Genomic DNA, 19,696 nt, shown 5'->3' with positions numbered 1-19,696 from the left:
TGCTCAGCTGATAGATGTCAAAGCCCTCGACTCTCTCACAATACTTCTGCTCCTCTCTCAAGATCATCCCATGGGGGGCTTGAACTGCTTAAAGCTTTCCATTTTAGAAACTGTATGAGATCTGGGATTGTGTGTGCGTGTCTGTGTCCACGTGTGCAGATTGCTATGTCTTGGAAAGTCTTTCGGAGTGTGAGTGTGTGTGTTTTTGTGTTTGTGTGTCCGTGGAGACAAGTAAACATATGTATGTATACAAGTGATGACTTGTCTGTGTGCATATCTGCGTGCGTACATGGCTGTGTGTGTGTACCGTTTTCATATCGTATATGAGATGAGCGGCGTGTAGAATGGTAAAGAATCTGATATGATCTTGAGTAGATCAGAGCAAACCACCACACGCTCTCATCTTACATGCATGAGGTCGAGTGTGCTATGACGCGCAGGCTTGTGTGTTTGTGCGTGAGTTATTGACACCTTAATTCGGACAAATATGGAACATAATTTCAACCACTATGACGAGATGAAGATCACTTTATTGGTCAATTGCACAGAAGGTCCGACTGAAATTCAACTTCCTCTTTTAACCCAACCTCTCCGAAATACACACATATACACATACAGTACCAGTCAAATGTATGGACACACCTACCCATTCTAGGGTTTTTCTTAATGTTTACTATTTTATACATTTTAGGATAATAGTGAAGACATCAAAACTATGAAATAACACATATGGAATCATTTTGTAACCAAAAAAGTGTTAAACAATTCAAAATCTATTTTATATTTGAGATTCTTCCAAGTAGCCACCCTTTGCCTTGATGACAGCTTTGCACATTCTTGGCATTCTCTCCTCCAGCATCATGAGGTAGTCACTTGGAATGCATTTCAATTAACAGGTGTGCCTTGGTAAAAGATCATTTGTGGAATTTCTTTCCTTCATACATTTGAGCCAATCAGTTGTGTTGTGACAAGTTAGGGTTGGTATACAAAAGATAGCCCTATTTGGTAAAAGACCAAGTCCATATTATGGCAAGAACAGCTCAAATAAGCAAAGAGAAACGACAGTCCATCATTACTTGAAGGCATGAAGGTCAGTCAATCCGGAATATTTCAAGAACTTTGAAAGTGTCTTAAGTGTAGTCGCAAAAACCCTCAAGCGCTATGATGACACTGGCTCTCGTGAGGATCGCCACAGGAAAGGAAGACCCAGAGTTACCTCTGCTACAGAGGATAAGTTCATTACCAGCCTCAGATTGCAGCCCAAATAAATGCTTCACAGAGTAACAGACACATCTCAAAATCAACTGTTCAGAGGAGACTGCGTGAATCAGGCCTTCATTGTCGAATTGTTGGTAAGAAACCACTACCAAAGGACACCAATAAGAAAATGAGAGTTGCTTTGGCCAAGAAACACAAGCAATGGACATTTGACTGGTGGAAATCTGTCCTTTGCTCTGATGAATCCAAATTTGAGATTTTTGGTTTCTTTGTGAGACACAGAGTAGGTGAACGGATGATCTCCGCATGTGTGGTTCCCACCATGAAGCATGAAGTGTGGGGGTGCTTTGCTGTTGACGTGGTCTGTGATTTATTTAGAATTCAAGGCACAGTTAACCAGCATGGCTACCACAGCATTCTCCAGTGATACGCCATCCCATCTTGTTTGCGCTTAGTGGGACTAAAATTTGTTTTCCAACAGGACAATGACCCAACAGACCTCTGGGCTGTGTAAGGGCTATTTGACCAAGAAGGAGAGTGATGGGCGCTGTTGTTGTGGGGGTAAAGTTCCTTGCTCAAGGGCACAACGACAGACAGTGGCATCTAGGCGTCTTTGATATTAGCAACCCTTTGGTTGCCAGCTCACTTTCCACAAGATATTTCCAGTCACATCTGGGATTTGAACTGGCAACCCTCCGGGCTGGATAAAGGCCATGCTGAGACGTAAGTAAACACCTCTGGCCTTCAATAGAGAAGAAAACTATGGTGGTTTTATTGGAATCGAATGCCAGGTTTTGATCAAATGTAGTATGGGGTGATGGTGGTAAAGCTTTTGCTCTGGGTCAGAACATGTCACATGTGCTCCCTCTCCGGCCTCTAGGTCACCAGGCTGCTCGTTATGGCGCACACCTGTCACCATCATTACGTGCACCTGCGCGTCTTCAGACTCACCTGGACTCCATCACCTCCCTGATTACTACCTTCACTATATATGTCACTCCCGTTGGTGTGTCATGTCTGTGTGCTGTTAGTGTTTCTTGTTTTGTATTATGTTGTGTTTATTTATTAAAATATGCACTCCCTGAACTTGCCTCCCGACTCTCAGCGCACATCGGTACAGAATAATGCCTCACCTAAGGGAAGCATCAGGAAGTTTTTACTTATTTATTTATTTCAGTGGGAATGACGTTGGGTCCTGGAGCCGCTACAGGCTCTCATGCCTCAGACAGATCGTCAGGCTCCCCTGCCTCCACTGGCTCGTCAGGCTCTCATGCCTCAGCCGGATCGCCAGGCTCCCCTGCCTCAGCCGGCTCGTCAGGCTTTCATGCCTTCGCCGGATCGCCAGGCTCCCCTGCTTCCACCGGCTCGTCAGGCTCTCATGCCTCAGCCAGATCGTCAGGCTCCCCTGCCTCAACCGGTCTGTCAGGTTCCCGTGCCCCAGCCGGCAACAGATTCCTGCGCATCAGCAGGGGTAACCGTTCTGCTCCTGATCCCTGGGATTGTCCCTTTGATTGGCGTCCTGTGGCTGGAGCCGAACGCACTGGGGAGGGGGTACCGTCACGTATGCTCTCTCTCCGGCGCTCTAGGTCGTCATGCTCCTGCGTCTCAGCCGGATTGACAAGTTTCCCGCGCCTCAGCGGATGTGACTGGTCCGCTCCTGATCCCCAGGATCGTCATTTTGGTCGGCGTCCTGCGGCAGGAGCCACGCGTCGGGGAAGGGGTAATGTCACGTGTGCTCCCTCTCCTGCCTCTAGGTCACCAGGCTGCTCACCATCGTTACGCGCACCTGCGTGTCATCAGACTCTCCCGGACTCCATCACCTCCCTGATTACCTTCACCATATATGTCACTCCCGTTGGTTCCTTCCCCAGGCGTTATTGTTTCTGTTTCATGTCTGTGTGCTGTTAGTGTTTTCTTGTTTTGTATGATGTTGCGTTTATTTATTAAAACACTCACTCCCTGAACTTGCTTCCCGACTCTCAGCGCACATCGTCACAGAACATTACATTGAAACCATAAGTGGTGCATTTCTTTTTATAACAATTCTTAGAAAGCCATTATCCAGTCTTTGCATCAGTTCATGGAAATTCAAACCAAACCATCGGTCTTGTCTTCTTTTCTCGGGGAGCTGTCTTCCCAGCTGAATCGCCTGTCAGGTTTCTCTGACTATACCCATTAGTCGTTTTAAAGCCATATTATTCTATTACAGGTTCACACGTCGTCGCGTTGAAAAGAGAACCTCTTTTGTGGAGCTGTTAGCGGTTCAGGCCATCTTCTCTTCTTTTTAAAAAAAACGTTCTGCCACATTATTAATTTACGCGCATACCTGGAATGCGTTATGAAGAAAATGAATCATGCTCATCAATATGCACAAAGGAAGGCACTTTTCGGATCTTTCATTGTTTTAAAAAGCGTCTGCGTCATTGCGTGTCTAGGTCGGTGTCTAAATGCTAAAACAACTTGCTGTCATTTGGGAAAAGTGTATTTGAACTAATTGAAAAAGTTTGTTGAAACTTGAAATTAGCTCACGATGATGTTGCCTCTTTTATTTTTGTTGGTCTTTGTGAAGTGGATCTTCTAAATACGTCTTGCCGTCGTGTGACATCTTAAGATGTCTAAGTAATCCCCCTCTCTGATTCTGATAAGAACGCCAAGAGTCACAGTCACTCCTAAGCTCAATTATTGATAATGCACTTTATCCCCGCTTGCGTAACTCTGAGTGGAGTTATCTAACTCTCTTTTCTATAAGCATGATGAAGGGTTTTGAGATCCTTATTCATTCAGTCAGTGAAATACTGTATAATGATCATTCCAATAGAAGATCTCCCGACCCATTCTTGGACAGCTTATTAGAGTACCGTCACACATCAGTTAATTATGGCGTTCGAGTAGAAAACCGTAAATACCCATTCTTCTTTTTCAGCTATCTTTCATGCAGAATATTTTACTAGTAACAGTGACTGGACTTCCTCTTAATGAGAACAAGATAAGTATATCAGCCATGGAGCAGCCAGTCATAGGGTACAGCCAGAGAGGAAGAGGGGAAGCGAGAGGATTTACTCCGCCCAAAATCTGTCCTCGTGAGAGAAGCCCGTTTTTGTGTGGTGGTCTATATGAGAGTGACAAATTACGGGAGGTTTATTTGATCTAATAGAAGTTTCATAATGTTTATGCTGTTTCAAATATACAGATATAAGTGGATGAGTGTGGCATTCCGGCAACTTAGAGAAAACAACTCAGTTGTGCCTGTTGTTCGCTCACGTGTCTGCCTTCTCATTGGCTAGAATGGTTCCACCTGATCTGCCTAAAATCATTGAGGACATGCATTTCCATTGTTAGAGCGGCCACTCGGATATTTTGTCAATATAATAGATAATCTTTGGCACAGCGTCTCACCCCAATGCTGGCAAGACCATCACCGCCTGGGCCTGGGCTCAGGCCAATCCCATCATGCATTTCTGCGGGGCAGCAGGATGGGAAATGGCCATGCTGTGTTGTCTTAATCAGATGGAGCCCACAGACTTTTTATTATTTCATAATCTGGTTTATGATGTTCCATCGCTGCCACCTGATGCTGGTTTATCTATCCATCTACCAATCTATCTAAAATTATGTAACTCCCTTTGACCACTTTCCATTAAAACCGTACTTTATACTAAGCTGAGTGTACCAAACATTAGGAACACCTTCCTTATATTGAGTTGCACCTCCTTTTGCCCTCAGAACTGCCTCAATTCATCGTGGCACAGACTCTACAAGGTGCAATGTTGATGCCAATGCTTCCTACAGTTGTGTCAAGTTAGCTGGATGTCCTTTGGTGGTGGACCATTCTTGATACACACAGGAAACTGTTTTATCGGGAAAACCCAGCAGCGTTGCAGTTCTTGTTGAGTCAATTTGCTGCGCTTGAGGTGAAACAAAATTCCTCTACATTTTTTATCAAACTGCTCCATGCCATCAACAGAAGATATGTGGGTTGGACATGTACACTGCAAAGTCTCAAAATTCAACATCTTGCCTCCATCAAACGGTCTCTCTTTCGTCTTTTACAACTGGGAAGTATATATTGCTTAACCTCTGAAGCGCCCCTCAACAAGGCTGCAAGGGCACTTCTGAAGCCAAATGGTTCTTCATTAATTAATTGAGTAATGATTGCATATATTATTCAGTATCACAGGTCAACCAAGAACTGAGGCATGCCTGGTGCTGCTTATTTAACCATCAGAAGTAAAATAAGACCATCGACGGTGTATTGTTGGAGCTTTCTTGATTATGATGGACTGTGAGAAGAGATGAGTGATATAATTGCAACGCCTACTGCGTTCTGATGCATTGATACTTTGTAAATAGTATATGTACCCTGTGTAGTGTGCGCTCTACAGTAGGCCTGTCTGAAGTGCAAATGCTGGGACTTAAATGCAAATGTTATGTAAATGTTTATGTGATGTGGCCATGCTCCCACTGAGGGCCAGCTGTTCTACTTGACACACAACTAGAGAGGGAGAGGTAGAGCCAGCTGGCCCTCATAGCCTTAGAATACACACATGCATGCCATCAAACATGCACAAGACGCAAGCATGCCCACACACATATACGCTCACACACGCACACTCACATACAAGCACACACACATGCATACACACAAAAGTCATGCCTATGAACTCTCTCGCCCCAATAACTATTTGAACTTCTCTACAACTACAGAAACAGAGTACATCTCTGTGTGTTTGTGTTCGCTCAATTCACATTACATTTTGGAATATTGCTCGATTTCCACTCTAAAGACGTTCTCCTGGGGTCTTTCTTCTTTCATGTATAATACATGTGAACTGGAGAATTCATTCCTCAGAATCTCTATTGCTAATCCCTGTTGGAAGGAATTATATTTAACTTGTATAGGTCACAGTATTTCCCATGGGGTCTGGGATAGAGAAAATCAGCTGGTGAATTACGACTTATCTGACCCAGGTGAGAACATTAGTCATTCCGAAACCTCTCGTGAGACTTGGGTTCAGGAACCAGGTGAGGCAGAACTAGACAACTTACCCCCCCAAAAAATGTTTTATGTTTTCAAAGTCTTTGGCCTACTTGGTCCCCAACATTTTAATGGAATGCCAGTGGTTACAGTTTTTCTCTACCGTCATGATAGGGAAATGGTTGCTGGTTGGGGAGCGGTGGTTCCTGTCGTTAATAAAAATGAACAGTGTTTTGCTCCCGTGCTTCGCCGTGTAGTAATTTGGCTGTGTACATCACACATCACAGCTCACTGGTATCGTCATTTCTGGAGTGTGCGTGGTTTGTGTATTCATAACAAAAATGAGCAAAGAATATCTCTTCAACAAACATTTTGGTGAAATTCTTTTCTTTACAAAAAAGGACAAAGGACAAACACCAATAATCTTTGAAAATCTATTCCTCCTGTCAAAGCCTTTTAGTTCATCCTCTGCCTCTCTCTCTTTCTCTCTCTCCTATTTCTCCTCAGCTGGGATGACTTATATCTTTGGGAAAGGAGGAGGCCTCATTACATTCAACTGGCCAGCCAACGAGAGGCCAAGCACGCGCACAGACAGACTGACCATAGGGTTCAGTACTTCCCTAAAGGATGGCATCTTGGTCCGGATAGACAGCGCTCCGGGTCTGGGAGACTATCTCATGCTCCACATCGTAAGTTGCACTTTTCTCTTGCTCTGTATCTTTTATTTCTATGTCCGTTTCTCTGTTGTCCTTTGACTCGGTTCACTCTCTCTTTTTCTCTGTCTCTCTCCTGCTTCGTTTTCTCTCTCTCTCTCTCTCTCTCTCTCTCTCTCTCTCTCTCTCTCTCTCTCTCTCTCTCTCTCTCTCTCTCTCTCTCTCTCTCTCTCTCTCTCTCTCTCTCTCTCTCTCTCTGTCTGTCTTCATCTCTCTCTCTGTCTTCATCTCACCCTGTATCCCTACCACTGTATACGAGTTGCGTTGGGTTATATCCGATGAGAAGCTGACGTGTTAAAAGGACAGTGGTTAGGAGATTAATCACATGATGTGGATGATTTTGTGGTTCTCTGTTCTAGATTATTGTGTTTGGATGTCGTTTTATGAGTAACACAGAGTGACGTCAGGTGTGGGGGTGTGTGTGTGGCGAGTGGTCTGCACGCCGGTGGCTCTCCTCCTGTTAGTGCTGATCTCATCTCATCATGCTAGATTTCCTTCATTCTCCCCGGAAGGATCTTCTAGTCTTGGCAGTGGCTTTACACACGCGCACGCATAAATAATTCAAGTACTCAGCAAAAAATGTACCTACATTTATTTTATTTTATACTAATACAATTGCTCAGATAAATAGATTTTGTTTAACAATAACTATATATCTTTTTCATAAAGGTAGAGTTTAAAATGATTGACACCCCTAAAGATTTTTGTTTAGTATTTGGTCACATATTCCTAGCATGCAATGACTGCATCAAGCTTGTGACTCTAGAAACTTTGCAGTTTGTTTTGGTTGTGTTTCAGATTATTTTGTGCCCAATAGAAATGAATGGTAAATAATGTATTTTGGAGTTTTGGAGTTTTATTGTACATAAGAATAGAATATGTTTCTTACCACTTATACATGAATGTAGATTCTACCATGATTACGGATAATCCTGAATGAATTGTGAGTAATGATGAGTGCGAAAGTTACAGAGGGTCAAAGGTCATACCCCAAGATATGCTAACCTCCCCTCCTATTGATAAGGGTGAGAGGTTAGCGTATCTGGGGGTAAGATATTTGACCCTCTGTAACTTTCTCACTCATTATTATTCACAATTCATTCAGGATTATCTGTAATCATGGTAGAAACATATTATATTCTCATTTATAATAAAAATTACTCCAAAATGACACATGACACAATACATTGTTTACCATTTTTTTCTATTGGACACAAAATAATCTGAAACGCAACCAAAACAAACTACAAATGCTTCCAACAAGTTTGTAGAGTCACAAGCTTGTAAAGTAAAGATACCTTAATAGAAAATGACTCAAGTAAAAGTGAAAGTCACCCAGTAAAATATTACTTGAGCAAGTCTAAAAGTATTTGGTTTTAAGTATACTTAAGTATCAAAAGTAAATGTAGTTGCTAAAATGTTCTTAGGTATCAAAAGTAAAAGTATAATCCAATTCAAATTCTTTATATTAAGCAAACCAGACGGCACAATCTTCTTGTTTTTTTATTTATCTAAGGATAGCCAGGGGCACACTCCAGCACTCAGACATTATTTACAACTGAAGCATTTGATGTTTAGTGAGTCCACCAGATCAGAGACAATAGGGATGGCCAGGGATGTTCTCTTGATAAGTGTGTGAACTGGACCATTTTCCTGTCAACATGTAACGAGTAATATATGTGTCAGGCTAAATGTATGGAGTAAAAAGTACATTATTTTCTTTAGGAATGTAGTGAAGTAAAAGTAAACGTTGGCAAAAATATAAATAGTGAAGTACAGATACCCCAAAAAACTACTTAAGTTCTACTTTAAAGCATTTTTACTTAAGTTCTTTACACCACTGAGCTCTGCCTTTATCCCTTTTTGTGGAGTGCTGGTCTGTCATGTATAGATGGGTTGTCTGGCAGAATGAAAGCAGTTCCATTGGTCTAATGCATTGTGATTTTTCACACTGTCCAGTGCTTTTATCATCACTGGTGAATTAATACGCTATAAATAAAAAAGTATGTGGACACCCCTTAAAATAAGTGGATTAGGCTATTTCAGCCACACCCGTTACTGACAGGTATATAAAATCGTGCATGCAGCCATGCAATCCCTATAGGCAAACATTGGCAGTAGAATGGCCTTACTGAAGAGCTCCGCGACATTCAACGCGGCACCGTCATAGGATGCCACCTTTCCAACAAGTCAGTTTGTCAAATTTCTGCCCGGCTAGAGCTGTCCCGTTGAACTGTAAGTGCTGTTATTGTGAAGTGGAAACGTCTAGGAGCAACTACCGCTTAGCCGCGAAGTGGTAGGCCACACAAGCTCACAGAACGGGACCACCGAATGCTGAAGCGCTTAAAAATCATCTGTCCTCGGTTACAACACTACTGAGTTCCAAACTGTCTCTGGAAGCAACGTCAGCACAACAACTGTTGGTCAGGAGCTTCATGAAATGGGTTTCCATGGCCGAGCAGCCGCACACAAGCCTAACATCACCATGCGCAATGCCAAGTGTCAGCTGGAGTGGTCTAAAGCGTGACGCCATTGGACTCTGGAGCAGTTGAAACACGTTCTCTGGATTGATGCATCACACTTCACCATCTGGCAGTCTGACGGATGAATCTGGGTTTGGCGGATGCCAGGAGAACGCTACCTGCCCGAATGCATAGTGCCAACTATAACGATTGGTGGAGGAGGAATAATGGTCTGGGGCTGTTTTTCATGGTTCAGGCTAGGCCTCTTAGTTCCAGTGAAGGGTACAGCATACAACGCTACAGCATACAATGACGTTCAAGACGAAGTTGGGGAAGGCCCTTTCCTGTTTCAGCATGACAATGCCCCCTTTCACAAAGCGAGGTCCATACAGAACTGGTTTGTCGAGACCGGTTTGGAAGAACTTGACTGGCCTGCACAGAGCCCTGACCTCAACTCCATCAAACACTTTTGGGATGAATTGGAACACCGACTGCAAGTCCGACCTCACTAATGCTCTTGTGGCTGAATGGAAGCAAGTCCCCGCAGCAATGTTCCAACATCTAGTGGAAACCCTTCCCAGAAGAGTAGAGGCTGTTATAGCAGCAAAGGGGGGCCAACTTCATATTAATGCCCAGGATTTTGGAATGAGATGCTCCACGAGCAGGTGTCCACATACTTTTGGTCATGTAGTGTATATTCCAACTAATTGGATTTGTTCATAAATTATTGACCTTGTCCTGTATGGCTGGCTGCCTCAATGCCTCCACTCTCTGTAAGGGGATGGATGGGGTCGAAAAATCCTCTATAATTTGTCTTTCTCACTCACAAAAACACATGTACCCAGACACACATTTCTCTATCGTTCTCTCTTTCTTTCTTTCACCCTCTCCATCTGTCCACTGTTTTATTGTGGCTCTTGAGTCCGGTCTGTTGGGACTCCTCCGGCCTTAACGGGCGGTCAAAGCAATGGCACCACACCAGATCTTCATACATGCCCTCCCTCTCCGCTCCACCTCACCCCAAATTGGGACCTCTTTCCCGGGGAAGGGCGGACAAACACTGGCCCTGCCAAATCGGCTCAAATCTGGAGCATAAACCTGCAGTTAAGGGAATTGAGACACTTGTGTGTCATTATAGGGGTTGACTCAAACTTGGCTTTGTTTTACATGTTGAAAACTACATTAAACGAAAGTATACTAGCTTATTAACAACATATTATTAAAGTAACAAAGACCTATAAAACAGTTTGTTCAGACAGTTAATCATGCAGATGTTGTTCAATCTACAGTATATGAACTCTGAATAAAAAATAAAAAAAGCTTTATTTTTTAAGCACTCCCCATTTCCCTCCTGCAGTTCCAAGTGTCATGGTTTTGGCCTTTAAACAAAGTGAAATGATTCCACACCATGATATTGGTCATGTGTTTTATTCTGGGACATATGCAACAGACTGGGGTCTCGTCCTCTACATAGCCCTGACATGCTGACTTTGGCTAGAAAAGACCGGAGAGTGAGGTGGAGAGAGAGAGAGGAGGAGAGCGAGAGAGAGTGGAGGTGAGGTAAAACAACAGATTGTCCCTGCTGTCCCCCAGGGCTCTGGAGCGTTAGCAGGTTCACCGCCGTCGGTTCCTCTTGGGCTGACTCAAGACGTGGCATTTTCACCCGATAAACGTCCATCCTCTGACCTTTGTGGAGAGCAGGGACGGAGGTCCACCTCGTTGTGGACACGCGGGCCCCTGAGGCTGGGCAAATGTCACATCCACTGTCCTTCAAACATGTCACATCCACTGTTGCAGATGTCGGCTGCTCAAATGGGAACCTGGATAGAGGAATTAGAGGATTCAGACAGAAACAAGAGACAAAGATTGTTTACTCACTGCGCTCGTTAATCTTCATTTTGCTGACTGGCTCATAGGGCAACAATACTGTATATCTCCAAAAGTGCTCCACCTCTGGCTGTCTTTGACCGTCTTCTCTTCGTGCTGTTGCGTCAACAGTAAGATGAACGGACTGCTCTCAATCTGGGGGAAGTTGCCCGACGTAGAACGTTTTGGCTTTTGAGTCCTCAAGCATGAGAATATGACTCAGTAGAGAATTCCTCCATTTAAGTTACAACAACATGCATATGGTCAGAGAACCTGTTTGATCGAAATCCAGATGTGCAATTTGGTTGAACAAGTCACATTTGCGGCTTGAATTGATTCATCCAATGACAGTTCATCATCTGGGAGTCACAGCTCATTACGGTAGCAGGCTGGCGCTTCCTAAACTTAGCAGGCCAAAGCCAAGGGGAACCCATGTGCTTAGGTCAAAGGAATGCTGTGTAATGTGGTGCCATATTTCTTCCGGCAGAATGAAAAGTCTCTCTGTAGATTAAACTCTTCATCGATCTGAGGATTAGGCGTCACCAGACTGCTCCTCTAGCCAAATGGGCCATCTGCCTAGACAAACCAGTGCCAAGGAGTCTTTCTCTCTCTCTCTCTCTCTCTCTCTCTCTCTCTCTCTCTCTCTCGTTTGCGCTCTCTCTCTCGCTCGCTCTCTTTCTTTTTCTCTTTCTTGCTGTCTACCTATCTCACTTGGGCTATCTCCCTTCTTCATATATTTGTATTTCACCAGTTCAGCAATTAATCTGCCTGTAACCTTACCTCTTTTTCCCTTTCGTTCTTCTAAACTCAAAAACTAATTGGAGAAAGTTTGATGATGACAAAAAGTAATTTGTAAAGGGATTTTTTATTCACTTTCTTCCTCTCCCCTCTCTTCTGTAATCTGCTAACGGAGCAGCTCCCTGTACCGAGATGCATATTCTTTGGTGGGGAAATGCTCTCTAGTCATTAACGACAAAAGTCTTCACTTCCTCCATAGCGTATAATTAGAGCCAAACTAAATGTATTTACAAATTTCTACTCGCACTGAGAGTTTAACTTTTTACATGGGTGGTCGGGCAAAATATCCTATCTGGCTTTAAGTGGAGCTCTTATTAACGACAATTATTTAAAGCATTTTTTCTGCTGCATTTATGTAGTCTGTATATTCTTCCTTGTTATTTTGTGTTTGAAAAAGCCAAATGCATGGCCTTAGTTTATGGGATCGCTTCTCTTGTATAGCGGACCTCAAATGGACTATACTTACTGTAGTTAACCGTGTTTAAATTAGGTTAGGCTATACTTTCAAATAGTTATAGCCATCCAAATAAAGGGAGTCCAATCTCTGTGAATTGAGAATCATTACCTGTTCGTTCTCCACGTATCGACAGCGGACGCACACAAGAAAAAAGGATAAATATCCCAGACACTAACATCTGTCGCCACCCCACATGTTCCAATAAAATCCTATAAGGCAGAGAGATCAGAGTGTACAGGAAATCTATAGTGTTGATAGGTTCTAATCAGCAGGGAGCATAACTACACTTCGCCCGTTGATTTTCAATCAGGAGAAAACCTCCTCTGCAGACGCATCAATATGCCACGGGCCCTCTCCCACTCTCCCACTGCTATCAGCTGGCAGCAGCATTAGGGGAGAGAGGTAGCACATTACCTGTGCTTGTTCCGTTTTACGGCTGTTTCGACTGGGGACGAGAGCTGCCATTATAGGTGTAATAGAACTGTTCGTTTCCCTCTGGATTGTGAAAGCTAGACGGCACACACTCCAAAGGAAAAATCGGACTTCTTTTTTAAACCACCTAGCTGACATTGATTGTTGTTTTCATCGAACTGGTGGTGTTAGGAGAATTTAAGAACTTAATGTGATCATTTTGTGTGTTCCTCCGGAAACAGATTAGCTACAAGTGAGACACTTGCCAGGCGGTCTTGTAAAACAGCTCGCTCCTTAGGTAGAGTAGATCTAAAGGTATGCAGATATAGCTGATGTATATGTGTCCCCGTTGGCTCAGTAGCTAGAGCATGGTGCTTGCAATGCCAGGGTTGTGGGTTTGATTCCCACAAGGGACCAGTATGAAAATGTATGCACTCACTATTGTAAATTGCTCTGGATAGGAGTGTCTCCTAAATAACTAACATTTGAATGTCAAATATGTCATTTTCCCTTCAAAGGTATTTATTGATAGAAAGACGTTTTAATGAGTAAACCCACTTATTGTGTTGTTTTTACTGAGCTGATTCCCTCCCCTGATGGAAGTAATCAGAGGTACATCTACATCAACCAAGCAGGACAACAAGACATCACATTGTCAATAATTTGAATGAATAAAGCAGGCAGATGTAAGACGTACTAATGAGGGCCATAGCAGGATATAGTACACTGTGAAAGGGAGTCGTTATCTAGCCATCTAAATAGCAACAAGACCTACTGAAGACAAGCGGGAAAGGAGTTCTAACAGTTTTTATTTCAAATGATTGGTTTGATTTAGCTAGAATCTAAAGAGAAAGGGAGGGGCGAGAATACATTCCATCACATCTTGTTCCTTTAAAAAAATATATCAATATTTGTGTATAAAATTGTGTTTGGGCATAAATTATGTTGGTTTGACACCAAGGCATTTCCAATTCAGCATTTTATGAAGACAGAAGTCTTTGCAGTTATTGCTACCAAGCCCATTGTTTTTTATGGGGAGCATGACAAGGCACCCCGAGATACCGGAGATGCCTCATTAGACTGACTGAGGATATCAAACAGTCATAGTCTTGTCACAGCGAGGCAGGTTAAATGCTCTTGAAGTCTGTAAGGATCAGGGCAGACGCTTTCTGAGCGTTTTCCTTTCATGTGTCCCTCCCTCCTCAGACCTAACTTTAATCTCTATTATCCTGGCTTTATGAATCAATACTTCAGGGTTTAATATTACCTCTAATGCTGTTTGAAAATCTAACACGCACACACACACCGACACATACTCACACATACACACACTGTGTCTGTCGCTCTCTCTCTATCTCTCGCTCTCAATTCAATTCAAAGTGCTTTATTGGCATGGGAAACATATGTCTACATTGCCAAAGCAAGTGAAATAGATAACAAACACAAGTGAAATAAGAAATATAAATGAACAGTAGACATTACACAAGTTTGAAAGGAATAGAGACATTTCAAATGTCATATTATGGCTATATACAGTGTTGTAACGATGTGCAAAATAAAATAAACATAAATATGGGTTTAATTTACCATGGTGTTTGTTCTTCACTGGCAACAGGTCACAAATCTTGCCGCTGTGATGGCACACTGTGGTAGTTCACCCAATAGATATGGGAGTTTATCAAAATTGGATTTGTATTTGAATTCTTTGTAGGTCTGTGTAATCTGAAGGAAATATGTGTCGCTAATATGGTCATACATTTGGCAGGAGGTTAGGAAGTTAGCCTAGAGGGGGGGGTAATGCTCCCCCTCGCCAAACCCCTGGCCCTTCTTATCAGCATGAGTAATGGAATCAGTTTAGGATGGAAGTCATAATTATATGTTCCCTCTTTGGAGAAAGGCAGGCTTAGCTGTAGCCCCTTCAGGCTTCTTTGTGTCTCAGAGCGAGCAGGCAATAGTTGTAATGCGATCCCCCTAAGGTATATTTCTGATCTGGAAGTTTCATTAAATTGGATGGTGGTCGGTTTTGATAGCCGATGAATTTGAGCTGCGTGTTTTTCAGAAGCGGCCGAACCCAAGCTGAGATGAAGCAGGAAGATGGAAAAAAATGCACTTGGCCACAAAGGTCAGGTCCAACGCTGCCTATCGATCCGCCTGGTCCGTTTCGGGTTTGCGAGAACTCGGAAAATAGACCGGCTCAGAAAACCGGAGAGGACGGTGGGGGATGCGTCCGGATGGACCTACCTTAATGCTGGTTTCAATTTCATTGGCTAATCAGTTCCCATTCCCCGTCCTCGCCAGCCTGTCGTTTGAGTGACACTGATGGATTCTCGATAGAAAGTGGAAAACTGTCACTCTGTTTTGGCTTGTTCTAATGTGGTCAGAGGTATAGCGTTGTGACAGGCCGGGTTTGCCAATACTTAGGAAGTGCTAAGGCTGATGTGAGAGCGTGAGGACCAAGTCTCTAAATGTGTACAGTAACTTCAGGGATAATCATTGTAAGCCTAGGGGAGAGTGGAGCTGGGTCTCACATTGTGTTAGTTGTCACAGTGCTCACTACCAAATATCTGCCGAGTGCTGTGAATTGAGCTGTAATTTCTAGGTAAGAGTGTAAAGTGTGAGAAACAGCCCCGTCTCTGTTGCTGCGTTATTATTATCGGGATAATAATAGCAGCCTTGCAGCTGAAGCTCTAGTGATGTCATTGGCCCTGAAAGGAGTGTTTGAACGACTCATCATGTTTTAAACATGGCCGGCAGCTTCTGAGAGGAGATTTGCATAAACAGCTGTCTCTGAGACGACGGCCGAGGTGTCGGCGGGCTGTAGGCGTATCCCCGAAGACAGTGCTTCAAGAGGGAAGGGAGAAACTTGAGCTCTCCGACTTTCAATGGATCACTTTTATTTATCCGTCTTTCTCTCTCCCTTCTACCCCCCCCCCCCCCCCCCAAATCTGTCCTTCACCATCAAACTTTTACCACAAAGAGAGAGAACATGCCATTCTCTCGAGCCCGAATATGTATTTTCTTTTCTCACATAGGCATGGGGAAAATGTATTAATCCGTAAGTGGCACAGAATGTTTTCTGTAGATGTTTTTTGTTATGCGTTCACCATATGCAGGCCATCATTTCCTGTGAAAATTGCTGCCGGTCCGGCTCACCTCCACCTCTCCAATTGGCTAACAGCAGGGGGCAGCGGGAGAATAGAGTTCTTCTCAGAAATCCTTCGTTGGATTTCTTTATTCACAGTCACCTCCTACATGCAGACACACCTTCAGATGGAGTTGGAGTATGTCTGTGTGAACGCCGAGCTAGAGATGACACGCAGACAGTAATTATCACACTCAGGTTGGCAGAGTGGATACGGTGCTCTACAGGACAGTATGTTAAACAGACATGTGGCTCAGACATTTGATTTGATTTATTAGGATCCCCATTAGCCGACGTCAGCTAGTCTTACTGGGGTTTCCGACATAATGAAAAAGACATTACAGACAGAAGACTTTACAATTTACACGCATTTAAATACATCAACATGTAGTGTGTGTGTCTGTTTGTGTGTGCATCAGTTACACATACTTATCAGTACATACAGTAGGTCACATGGTCGAGAGGCGTTGTGCCGTGAGGTGTTATTTGCGGCTCAGTACTAGCCTCGTATAAGGAAAGATGTTCCTTAAATATAAAATATAAATTAGATCAGTACGGCCTCTCTCAACAGTGACAAAGTAGGCCAAATGTAAGATTTCAGAACAGCTAGACTTGATACTGGTAGGTGAACACAAATAATATCACTTCAATCAAGCTTCAGTGGCTATTCAATCAAGTCACACGTAAAGTTTCAAAGCATTAGATTGTAATAATGTTAGATTGGATATGATTATGCCGTCATCTATGAAATCACCTGTCCATCCCTAAGCACGACTCCGATCAATTCTGTCCTCAACAGAGATGGATATTAAAGTGAATATCTATTTCCACTCTCAAAATAAAGAGAGGAGCTTTTAGCCCGTCTAAATATAGAGAGGATCGAGGAAGGGCAGCATTTCCATTTCAGTTTTTGACTTTGTGAATTATCAAAAGAGAGCGTAATGAAACCACAGAATAGTGTCAGTTTAGGTGAAGGTTTTATAGTAATCAGAATCATATACAAGTGTGAATGCGTCCATTATATCCCAAAAGTAGGGTAGAAACGAACTTAGTCCAACTGTGTATAGGCTGGTTGAGTCTTTACTTTTAATTTGGGTTTGGAAGCAGTGTTATTGCACCCTTTTCTTGACGTAAACGGTAAGATGCGAAAGCGAACACTTTTTTCTGTAACCCAAGCTGTTAGAAACACAGCGGTTTTGGCGGTTTCTTCTTGTAAAGGCAGACTCCTTTCATCGGAACATTTCAATGGTACTAGCTCTCTAACTGGGGTAGAGAGAAACTTGAATCAGTAGTGGGAAGGATGGTCTCCCCTTTGTCCATTTAACAGTATGTATTTTATGCTACAGTATCATTAAATAATCAGGCATATCGAATGTGTGTGTGTGTGTGTGTGTGTGTGTGTGTGTGTGTGTGTGTGTGTGTGTGTGTGTGTGTGTGTGTGTGTGTGTGTGTGTGTGTGTGTGTGTGTGTGTGTGTGTGTGTGTGTGTGTGTGTGTGTGTGTGTGTGTGTGTGTGTGTGTGTGTGTGTGTGTGTGTGTGTGTGTGTGTGTGTGCGTGCGTGTGTGTGCTTGCGCGCTAATGGCATGCAGACCTGGTCAGGATGATGGGAGAGGCGTAAGTGCAGGTCAGCGTGTGTTCTCGCCCACTCATGTTTATTTTATAAAGCCCAGCCGCTGGCGAAAGCTTGTTACCTTCTTGTTGTCGCCATGGTAATGGATGTTACCACCTTGACGTGTCGCCTTGCCTGTTTATTTCAGTCCATTTAAGTCGTGGTGTATAAAGTTCTGTGGCAGGCGGCGAACGGGGGTGTTTTGAGTGGTTCACAATGGGGTACTCTAAACTTTTCAAAGTGTACTAACAGCGGCCGGCAGTTGTTAGGTAAGTGTTGTTGTTTTACTTCTTTAATAAGTAAGAAACCCTGGTCTGCCAATGTAAGATCGGTTTGGCTATTCTATCAGGAGAGGAGAAGAGCTACACATTTCCATGCAAGTGTTCAAAACCCTGGTAAATGAGCACTTCCTTCCAAAAACACTGACAGAGGTACAAAACTGGACCGTGTTTTTACATTTTTCTAGGTTGGAAAACCAGGTGGTTGAGACCCGTCATTTCCCCCCTCTTCAAAATCTTACAAACAGGGGGAACTGAGGTGTGAGCCGAGTGCTTTCGAAGGTGTCCAACTCCACGCTCCATAGCAAAGGGTGTCTAGCAGGGCTGTGTATCTGCAACTGCTTTTTTCCCCTTTGGTAAAATAGTACCCCTGTCCTATTCAGTTAGTATGGGAAAAGGACAGTCAGGTAATTGGAAGTCTGTTGGTTTTCAAGCAGTCACTGGAGGTGAGGAGGAAAGCATTGTGGAGCCTGAAGATTCAGGTCACCGCAACCACACACACAATAAAGAACAGCCTGTCAAAATACACCTGCAGAGCCAGTGGGAGAAAATCGACCACTCTCAGTGGGAGGATAAGCCATCAGGTAGGTAGAGAGAGGGAGGGAGGGAGAGAGAGGAGGTATGGGGATGTATAGAAAGAGAGAGGGAGAGAGAAACAGAGAGGGAGAGAAAGATGAGAGAGGAGCTTTACACCTGTTCTAAAGGAGAGGCTAATCTTTTTTTGTTCTTCTACAACATTTATGAGACTACTGGGGATGAAATGTGTGTGTGTGTGTGTGTGTGTGTGTGTGTGTATGTGTGTGTGTATGTGTGTGTGTATGTGTGTGTGTGTGTGTGTTTAACCACTGCTTACTCCTACTATTATGTCAAGCAGTAGCCTGTCAATCCAATCATTAATTGGATGGTATTTAAACAATGACTGAGCGAGATGTAAGAGCTAGCTGTTTGTTTTGATTGAAGACCCATCACATTTCAGAACTAAAACACTTATTATCTTATTTTACCTAGCAATAAAGAGAAAAAAACAAGCCACAATTTTATACAGCCGCAGTCAAAGATACGTAAGATCAACATAGCATTTGAACATTGAAGTCCCTTGTCATTGAGTTGGCCTGAAATGCGAAGTATGAATTTCAACACCTGAAATAGAATTTTCATCATACTCAGAATTGTACAATACATGCTCATGTATAGGATGTACATCTAAAGTTAATAAGATACAGGTACTATTTTTACCTGACAACCTTATTGTGTCAACTAAAGTAGAGATGTGAAGAGATTGCCTTCAAACGCCTCTCTAAACCACACCAGCTCGCTAAGGCAATGTCCCTGTCCATCTCAGTGCTGTTTGCCTTCTCTACCTGTCATTCCCTTGTCTTGATTGACAGATCACAGAAAGCCTGGTTTACTTTGAGCCTGACGGGAATCAAGGCAGGTAAATAAAAACAGATGAGTGAGAGGCTTTGAAAGACAAACAGCTAGATACCATCAGGGGGATTTTGTTCGATTCGACCATCCAATCTCTGTTATTCAGTTAATTACTTGAAATGGTGGCCACCACCAATGGTGACTAGTACCGTCCTTTCAATAGAACTCAGTCAGTCCTTCCAATAGAACTCAGCCAGTCCTTCCAATAGAACTCAGTCAGTCCTTCCAATAGAACTCAGCCAGTCCTTCCAACAGAACTCAGCCAGTCCTTCCAATAGAACTCAGTCAGTCCTTCCAATAGAACTCAGTCAGTCCTTCCAATAGAACTCAGCCAGTCCT

General features: G+C 43.3%; 1 protein-coding gene across 26 annotated transcripts in view; it reads left to right on the top strand.

Moving 5' to 3' along the window:
* Nucleotides 1–19,696, top strand: part of nrxn3a (neurexin 3a) — a 444,245-nt gene that overhangs the window by 314,083 nt on the left and 110,466 nt on the right. For all 26 annotated transcript variants that reach the window (XR_008752966.1, XR_008752968.1, XR_008752965.1 and 23 more), the window contains one exon: nucleotides 6,701–6,882. Coding sequence is in view for 22 of the 26 variants with exons in the window: in XM_055863842.1 (XP_055719817.1) it covers nucleotides 6,701–6,882 (182 nt within the window). In the remaining 4 variants the exon portion in view is untranslated. The remainder of the gene's footprint in view (nucleotides 1–6,700; nucleotides 6,883–19,696) is intronic.

This window comes from Salvelinus fontinalis, chromosome 15 (assembly GCF_029448725.1).
Source record: "Salvelinus fontinalis isolate EN_2023a chromosome 15, ASM2944872v1, whole genome shotgun sequence".
NCBI classification, from domain to species: domain Eukaryota; kingdom Metazoa; phylum Chordata; class Actinopteri; order Salmoniformes; family Salmonidae; genus Salvelinus; species Salvelinus fontinalis.
This window is presented reverse-complemented; position numbering and strand designations above follow the sequence as displayed.